The sequence below is a fragment of the Triticum aestivum genome, chromosome 5A (assembly GCF_018294505.1).
Source record: "Triticum aestivum cultivar Chinese Spring chromosome 5A, IWGSC CS RefSeq v2.1, whole genome shotgun sequence".
In the NCBI taxonomy this organism is placed as follows: domain Eukaryota; kingdom Viridiplantae; phylum Streptophyta; class Magnoliopsida; order Poales; family Poaceae; genus Triticum; species Triticum aestivum.
The window spans coordinates 30,159,315-30,168,344 of NC_057806.1; the positions used below are offsets into that span (position 1 = coordinate 30,159,315).

At 47.0% G+C, this 9,030-nt stretch overlaps 1 protein-coding gene across 1 annotated transcript; it reads left to right on the forward strand.

The window, feature by feature from the left end:
* Positions 1–5,331: 5,331 nt before the first annotated feature.
* Positions 5,332–6,928, forward strand: LOC123102106 (heavy metal-associated isoprenylated plant protein 35). Its single transcript, XM_044523387.1, has 2 exons — positions 5,332–5,622; positions 5,721–6,928. The coding sequence occupies exons 1-2, from the start codon at positions 5,535–5,537 to the stop codon at positions 6,644–6,646; spliced, it is 1,014 nt and encodes a 337-aa protein (XP_044379322.1). The 5' UTR covers positions 5,332–5,534; the 3' UTR covers positions 6,647–6,928.
* Positions 6,929–9,030: the final 2,102 nt, after the last annotated feature.

A 9,030-nucleotide genomic window follows, 5' to 3' on the forward strand; every position in this document is an offset into this window, starting at 1 on the left:
TGGATCCTATGGGCACTGTCAGACACGTGTTTCTCCCCTGGATCGATCATTACTGCAAGAAGAGGAAAAAACTTGACAAGAATTTGTGATGGTGCCGAATTGTATTCGATAGCTCGTTGCGTACAGGTGCTTGCTTGAAGCTTGGTCCGTCGTGATCGGCGAGCTGCACCATCAGATCACGGTGATTGAAGCTTGCGTGCATGGCAATGGTTGTGTTTTTACCTGCTTTGCAGATGCCTGGCTAGGTCATGCTGCATCCGCGTTTGGGACAAGTGCATGCATGATTGATGCACGAAGGCCGCGATCAAAACCCTCGGTTTCAGATCAAGAGCTCACGGTGAAGTCCCCGATCCATCGAGAGTACGTCTACCCGGCTAGCATTTGGCGTTGCAATGCGTCTGCCAAGCGCGCATCTCTGACGGAGACATGCATCAATAGTCGATAACATCATATTATCACGGAGGAAATAAGATCGATTGTTCGATCAATAATATGATATAAAAGACAAAAATGAGGTAATAATTGATCCGGCCGGGCGGGCGGCCCATGCAGCACCGCTGCACGGGCACGGTATGGGGACGACGTGGCGTCGACGTGGAACGTACATACAGCACCTAGAAACAATTAAAGCTATGAGATGACATATGTACGTGCATGAACCCGATCGGTCGGCATGCCGTCCATACACGCAGCAAACATGGAAGTATGCATGTATACGCAATGACGCGAGTACGTACGTATGGCTGCCGCCTTGTTCGGTGTTGCATCCCGGACGATTTGTTTAACGTTATCCTGCCGCGCCGTCTCTGCTTCAATTTTGGCGGTTTCATTTCTACTTCTATTCTACGTGCGGTTTCTTTCTTTGACCACCAACATCAACATGGTTGCTGCTTTTCACCAGTCAGGATGTAAAAAAACACAAGTCGTATGGTGCAGTGAGTGCGTGGTCCTTGGCGACAAAACCGTAGCTGCTCCTCCCACGTGGCCGGCACACGAGCGTGGGGCCCAAACGTACCACTGCTGCTGCACCATCCGGCGTGGTTTCCCTTCCCTTGGCCAAGGGTGGCCCAAGGCCAAGGGAGGTGCATGGGACTGGGAGGGAAAGGAAAGGACACACATGCATCTCGTTTTACATTCCCCGTCTCCGTCCGCCAACCGCACGCACGGCCGCCGGCTGACTCACTTAATTTTGACCCGGCAAAGCACGAGGAGGTCCGGCGCATATCAACCATGTCATCATGTCGTCATGTCATCTATATATCCGGCTTGGTCTGTTTTTTGTTTTCTGTTTTCGAACAAAGCTTGGTCACGCATGAATGCGAGGAGAGGGAGACGTGCCCTTCTCCCCCTTTGAACAAAAAACTCCAACTAACAAAACAAGAGCCGCCAGTCCAACAGTCATTAATTTCCTAAGCACCCCAGTCCACCACAGAATGCTACGTGCCCATCGGAGCCACAAAAGGGGAAGCGATAGAGTGCAACAAGTTGCTGATGAGTGTGTAACACTAATGCTACGACTGAGTGCACCTCATGAATCATTCATCTGCATCCTGATGCTGGTGTTTCAAGAAAAAATACTACTCTCTTTGTTCCTAAACATAAGTCTTTGCAGAGATTCCACTACGAACCACATACATATGTGGATGCATTTTAGAGTGTATATTCACTCAGTTTGCTTCGTATGTCGTCTATAGTGAAATCTTTAGAAATACTTATATTTAGGAACGAAGAGACTACTACGTAACAATCATGCAGGCGGAGGCAGGCGGCTGCTCGTCACGCAACACATGAGTCCAACAAGACGTAGTACAAAGAAAGAGACCAAAGAGATGGACAGTTTATTATCTATCTGTCAGATAAGAAAGAAAGAAAACATGTGGCTGGCTCCCCACTCTCCAAAGGCCAGGATAGAAAGCTTGCGGCTGTGAAAAATAACTCTGCGCCACCATGGATGGGATCCACCGAAAACGCCCTCCCGGTCCAGGCCGGCCTTGGAAGTTGGAACTTCTCGCCGTCACGGATGGCAATCAGCGCTGTCCGTCCGTCTTGCTTGCGCTGATGCTGCTAGCACAGCACCAGTACTGCCGCTCCTCCATACTAGCTGAGGCCGTATGTACATCTGTCTCGGCTTCATCGAAATCGCAGGGCCCAAGGATAAGCAAAGCCTTTTTCCTTCCTCATGAAAAATGTGCATGTAGTAGTGCGGCCTAGCCATGGTGCAGTCCAACGTCTCATCATGCTTCTCCAAAGCTACTAGTACTAATATTTCAAAAGCTAATAATTCTTCCAAGGTCGTACTACTTTCGTCCTGGTTTATTCGTCCTCATTATACCATGTGTTAAATTTTGATCATATATTTAACCAACAAAATGTTTATGCGCGTCATAAGAAAGTATATCTTTGAAAACTATGTTCAAATATAAATCCAACAACATAATTTTTGTTGACATGCATTAATATTTTGTTAGCTTCATATTTACTCAAAATTTGTTACAAATTACGGAAGGGGCCAATAAATCAGAACGGATGTAGTACTACCATTTCTATGCTCCTGCCAAAGGTGGACCTGCGTCCTCCACCACGAGTCTCGCACCAGCGCGGATGACGTAATCGACAGCCAGTCTACCATTTCTCTACCAAGCAAAAAACAAAGGTAGCAATAATTCAGGGATGAACCTTTCCACTTTTAAAAAATAAAAATATCGAGAGTACGTCAATGGCGCAGGCTTACGGCAGATTCCACTTCCATCTTTTCACTTCATATTCATGTGCATAACCATGCGGCTATCTTTTTTATTTAGAGCCTTGAGATTCCACGAAATCAGCTTCTAGTCAACTATTCAACCTCTCCCGCGCCCTTAATTTAAGTATGCATTTAATTTTGACTCCATTTCCCACCGAGCGTCAAATTTTACGACCAGAGGAAACCCAGCCCATCAACGTGATTGTGCCAGTTGCCCCACAAAAAGCTCAATTTTCACTAGGACACACTAGCCCATCAACGTGATGTATTTTGAAACAAAAAGATTATAATACCAGAAAATGTCATACATGAACTTTCACAAAATGACCATGCATTAGAAGTAAACTTGTCATATCATGAAACAAAACAAGGAAACTTAACAAATTATTCTACAAAAGCACCGGAAATCTAATTCGGCTCTTGGGAGTATATGCTCCCGCGCATCAAAAATGCTTTTTGCAAATGTCAAAAGAATTTGAGAAAACATGGATGGGCATCACTCAAATGCTACCTGCAATTTTAGGGGAAAGCTTAAGCATCTTGTACTGTGCAAAAAAAAGTCAAACGCCAAATGTTACCTCCAAGTGTTGCACTTAATTTTCTTTAAACACCGCTATCCCGCTTCACATGAAAATTATGAAGCACCCTTGGTATACTAACAAGAACATCTAGAGAAATAATCATGATTTTTAAATTTAAGGGAAAGCTTAGGCATTTTGCGCTGTGCAAAAAAAGTCAAATGCCAAATGTTATCTTCAAGTGTTGCACTTAATTTTGTTTAAACACTGTTATCCCGCTTCGCATGAAAATTGTCAAGCACCCTTGGTATACTATAATAGCATGAAACAATAAAAAATTATTGATAGGTTGCAGATGTATCATGTATCGCTCTAGGTTGTGGCAGTTACATACTGAATCTCATCTAAACATCCATCGCTACTCCATGCCTACACTTTAATACAATTGCCTTTGTTCAAGTTACTCTGCTTGCTACACAAGTGCTACTTGTACCGTTACTATTGCTATCATTGCTACCATATTGTTGTGCTACTACTAAACTGCTGCAAGGAAGTGATTCACAGGTGTGGTTGAATTGACAACTGAGCTGCTAAGGCTTATAAATATTCTTTGTCTTACCTTGTGTCGAATCAATTAATTTGAATCAAATACTTCCCTCAAAGACTATTTGGACCCCTATACTTGTGGGGTCATCAATGAAGTACCGAGCTTAGGGACATGGTGTTTTTTAGCTCAAGCTCAAATGAGCTCGAGTGAACAGTAAAATCCGAAAAAAATTAAAAAAACTTCTGACTTTTTTGGTGCAAGCATTGACAAAAGTTCTCAGTGCTCACAAAATTTCATCACGAAATAACATTCGTGGAAGTCATACAAAAAAATGATCCTCCAAAAGTGTTATTTTCGAAAACATTTTGTGAATGTTTCCACCAAAAATGTTCACATTTTTTTGAAATATTTTACATTTTTTTTGGATTTTACTATTCATCGCGAGCTCAAATGAGCTCGCGAGCAGAAGATGACTTCCACTAGCTTAGTTGTTAATGTTATATGCTTAGCTAATTTTTATACGCACAATATGAAATTGGTGGTGTTGCGCCAACATGGCATGTCATTGGTGATATATATTTCTAGTTGTGTTGGACACGTGGCACGCCATTAGCACATAGTTATTGCTCATGTGCGCACAAACGCCATCAGTAAAAATTATCACTCACGCTATATTGGTGGTGTTGGGTGCCAACGCCACCAAGGCTCTTTTTGCCACACCACTACTAGGCTTTTTCTGCATCAGTGCTACATGAAACTCATGTGAAATATACCCAAGATAATTGTCTTTAGGGATGGAAGAGTTTAGAACAAATGGGGAGGTTTGTGATGTGAGAATTTGTGCACATTGTGCATTGTACGGTAAATCGTAAAGTAGAAAAGAAATTGCAATTCAGTTAGAAGATTTATTTTTGTAAAATTTAAGTATGAAAAATTCTAAAACAAAGAAGAATTGCATGCATTTTGATGTTTCTGTGTATGATGCATTGTAAATCGTGAAGTAAAAAAGAGTGTCATTTCATTCAGAAGAGAAATATATGAATAGTTAAAGCATGAAAGGTTTTAGAACAAACGAGAAACCCTTGTGTTTTGGGGTTTGTTTATTGTGATTAAGCTCAACCATGAAATATTTTCAATAGTACATGTGGCAGAATTTGTTGTTGTGCAGATGATATCCAACGGTCAATAGTGTCCGAATTTGCTATATTTGCACCGGCAGATTGGCTTCATCCAAAGACATATTTTAAAAATTACACATATGCTACAGAGCGATCATAATCATTGAAGAGCGTTTTGATGGCAACTTTAGTTATCGCGTGGATGTCAGTACGATAAATTTTGATGAAAAACAGAAGTGCAGTGGAGTTGCCGTGCTCGACCGACCAACATAAATTGTCATCAAAATCACTCTCAAATATCATGCTCCCAACAATACGGCCGCCGGAACGGATACCTAGGAACGGAACGGATACGCCGCCGCCGCCTGGGTACTAACAATACGGCCGCCGCAGCAGAGCACCCGGCCGGCCCACATGTCAGCGGCCATGTGGTCGTACTCCATCCCCGCGTCCACCTCTATAAGTTGAGCACCGCATCTGCTGCCTCCCCTGAGCTCCCAGCGTCCTGAGAGGAGAGCCACAGACTCGAGCGCCCCCCCATCCTCATCCTGCTCCCTAACCAAGAAGCGAGACGACGGTGACCAGTCCCCAGAGCGCACTCCCACACCATGGATCTCCAGACCTTCGTGCTGAGGGTGACCATCCACTGCCATGGCTGCAAGAAGAAGGTCCGGAAGGTGCTCAAGAGCGTCGAAGGTACCAGCGTCGCCCTCCTTAATTCTCCTCCCGCCGCTGCATTTTCGGCTTAATTAGCTTACTAAGTGGTCGTCGCGCGTTTTGGTTGGGGTGCTCAGGCGTGCAGGACGTGAAGGTGGATGCCCAGCTGCACAAGGTGATGGTGACCGGCACCGTGGACGCCGAGACGCTCATCAAGCGGCTGCACAAGTCGGGCAAGCAGGCCCTGCCATGGCAACACACGCCTGCCAAGAATCCCGACCCTGCGCCGCCAGCCCCAGCCGACGCCCCCGCGCCGGCCGGGGACGGCAGCAAGGATGCTGCTGTGGCCGACAAGAAGCCGGCGGAGCCTGTGAAGGAGCCGCAGGCCGACAGCTCGGACAAGAAGCCGGAGCAGGAGACGGCCCCCGAGAAGAAGCCTGAGGCGGAGAAGGAAGCAGAATCTGAGAAGAAGGCTGACAAAGAGGAGGAGGCAAAACCAAGCGACGAGGCAAAGCAAGACGGCGGCGAGGGCGAGCCCAAGGCAAAGGGCGCCGAGCCCGCGAGTGAGCCCGCTGCCGCCGCAAAGGAGGCCGGCGGCAATGACGAGGCCGAGGCGAAGAAGAAACAGAGCAAGCCCAAGGACGCCGATAGGTCCCTGTCCCATGCGCCGATGCACGCGCACCACGAATTCAACCCGTACGGCGCGCCGCAGCCGGTGATGAGCTACAACATGGCGCAGCCGAGAGCGAGCGTGTCCCACTACGCGCCGCGGCCGGAGCAGGGCTACTCGCTGCAGCAGCAGCAGGCCGGGTACTCCTCCTCCTCCATGATGCAGCACCCACCGGCGCCGGCGCAGCAGGCCTACTCCCAGCAGGCGCAGCCAATGCAGCAATGGTCGCCGTCCTACCTCTACATGCCGTACCCGCACGCGTCGCCGGAGTCCTACTACCAGGACTACTACAGCCCGCCCGGGACGCACGCGGCGCCGCCACCCCTGCCGCCGCTCCAGGACTCGTACCGCCTGTTCGACGACGAGAACCCCAACTCGTGCAGCGTCATGTGATCGATGGCGGCTCCGGCCACCGCCGGAAAAGTAGCCAGAGGCGGCCTCATAATCGTATCGTAATAGAGACCTCTCTGGTTGTAGGTAGAGACAGTAGCTTGTTACTCTCTTCGATTGGGAGGTCAAAGCTCTCCTTGACCAATCCTTTTTCTTTTTCTTCTTCTTCCTCTTTAATTTCTTCTTCTATTATTGCTACTATTACTGTTCTAAATAGAGCATGTAATTGTAATGAGAGAACCTTTACATGTAGTAGTAGCATCAATGAGATCTTCCACCCTACTAGTACCACTAGCATTTTGTATAATCTAAAAAGACATGAGAGAGAGAAACATAAAAGATAACACGGATTATATATTATACATCTAAAGAATCTTCTCTAGAGGAATTAATTACTCAGTCCCGTAATATGCGTTTTTGACACTATTGTAGTGTCAAAAACGCTCTTATATCACTGGACGGACGGAGGGAGTAGTAGAAAGGTCGTGGTCTGTGCTCCAATCCAATCATGCATGTCTAGAGGATATCCTTGCCGATTCTTGTGGCCAGCTCCCGAGCAGCCTCTGACGATCGATGAGGCCCAATCACCTTCCCTTTGCCACCGATCAAGTTTAGCACGATAATGATGTTTAATTAATTAGTGTGATGGCTCAGCAGCCCAACTTGTTTAGGTTGGTGCTCGGGGTGAGGCCAAGCTGGCCGGTTTGTCTGAAGCCTTTTCATATAGCTCATCGGTCGCTCATGCCGAATGGTGTGGTGCTGGCCGGTTTGTTTGAAGGCTCTTGAATATAAGCAAGAGGGCTGTGCTTGCCCACATGTTAATGATTTGATTTACCCATGCTGATCTCAGCCTGGGTGATCATGCATGATTTATATATAATGCTGGTACAGTAATAAGATACTGTTATGCTCATTAGAGTCAGCTAATCTGGTTTCATTATTGTGGGTTGCGGGGGTACCATATATATAATAATGGAAAGGTGGTGGACAAATCGTGCCTTGCTTCGTTGTTAGTTAGCCACTGGGGACGGATTAGGACAATGCATGGAGGTATAGAGAGAGAGATGCAGGACAGATGGTGCACATGGCATGCCGAGCACCGAACAGCTAGCGAAAGGTCCCTTACATTTCGCAAGTTTTGATATATTTTTCTGCATTTTATTTTGGGGCGAAATAAAATGTGATATGCGAAATGTCTTGCACGAAGATGCTCTCCATCCATCTAATAGTACAAATAGCGCCAAAACATTGCATACATAATGCCTGGACAGCGGTTCAGGTAGCGAAAGAGCGTCCACCGCTACCCACCCAGTTCATCATCATCATCGTCGTCCACGAGCATCGTTCGGTTCAACGCCGTCTGGATTCTGATCGTGGCACGCGGACAAGCGCAAATCCGAGCCATGGGGCCACTGAATCCATCCCGTTTCGGTGCACATTCGGCACGCATCACTGCTTCCTTCCTTCCTTCCACAGCGTTTATCTGCTCGTCGTCACTGGCGCTGAATGGGTGTGGGTGTGGGTGCACAGCGAGTGGTTGGCGCAATAGGCTCGGCCACCATGCATGTTTCCTGGGATGGAATGGACGCAACTTTCTTTCCAATTTCACCTCTCCGTCTTCTTTTTCTGCGCGCGCTCCCCTTGATTTTTCTCTCACTGTCACACCCATGGAAAATGGACGCTCTCGTGTATATATGTACGTACAACACTCTACGTGTCATAGCGTCAGTTTCCTTGGGCCGCCCGCGCAAACGAGTCAGGTCAAATCCGCTCCCCGAGAAACTCGAAAAATGTTGAAGCTGCTGCTGGAATGGCAAAGAAGATCCTTGGAAGCAATCTCATTCTTTTTCTTCACTTTCCGTGGCTTGCATCATGCCAGCCACCACATGCTCGTGAATCGATGTGGTTGAATGGTTAGAGGTATTGTGGTATTCTCAGCCCATCAGGGTTTAAATCCTGATGCTCGCATTTATTTCTCGATTTATTTAGAATTTTCGGTGATGCGCATTCAATGAAAGGAGACGTTTCCGTCTACAACGAGATGCCTACTGCGATTTTATAAATTTCGAGATGATATGCCGGCTCAGTCTTTCGAAGGTGCTCATAGAGGTAGGGTGTGCATTCATAGGAATGAGTGTATGCGTGTGTATGTGAGCGCTTGCGTCTGTACCGTGTTAAAAAAACCATCACATGCTCCACCGGCGCCATTCCGGGCCTCCGATGCACGAATCATCTTGGTTTCGGTTAGAGCATCTACATCCGCCAGACGCTAAGAAAAACTGAGATGGACGGGCTCCTCATGTCGCTCCTACACACTCGAAGCAACCGACACCTCTCATATCCAATCCAAATCTGAAACGGATATGGGATGGCTGGGCGCGCCAGGT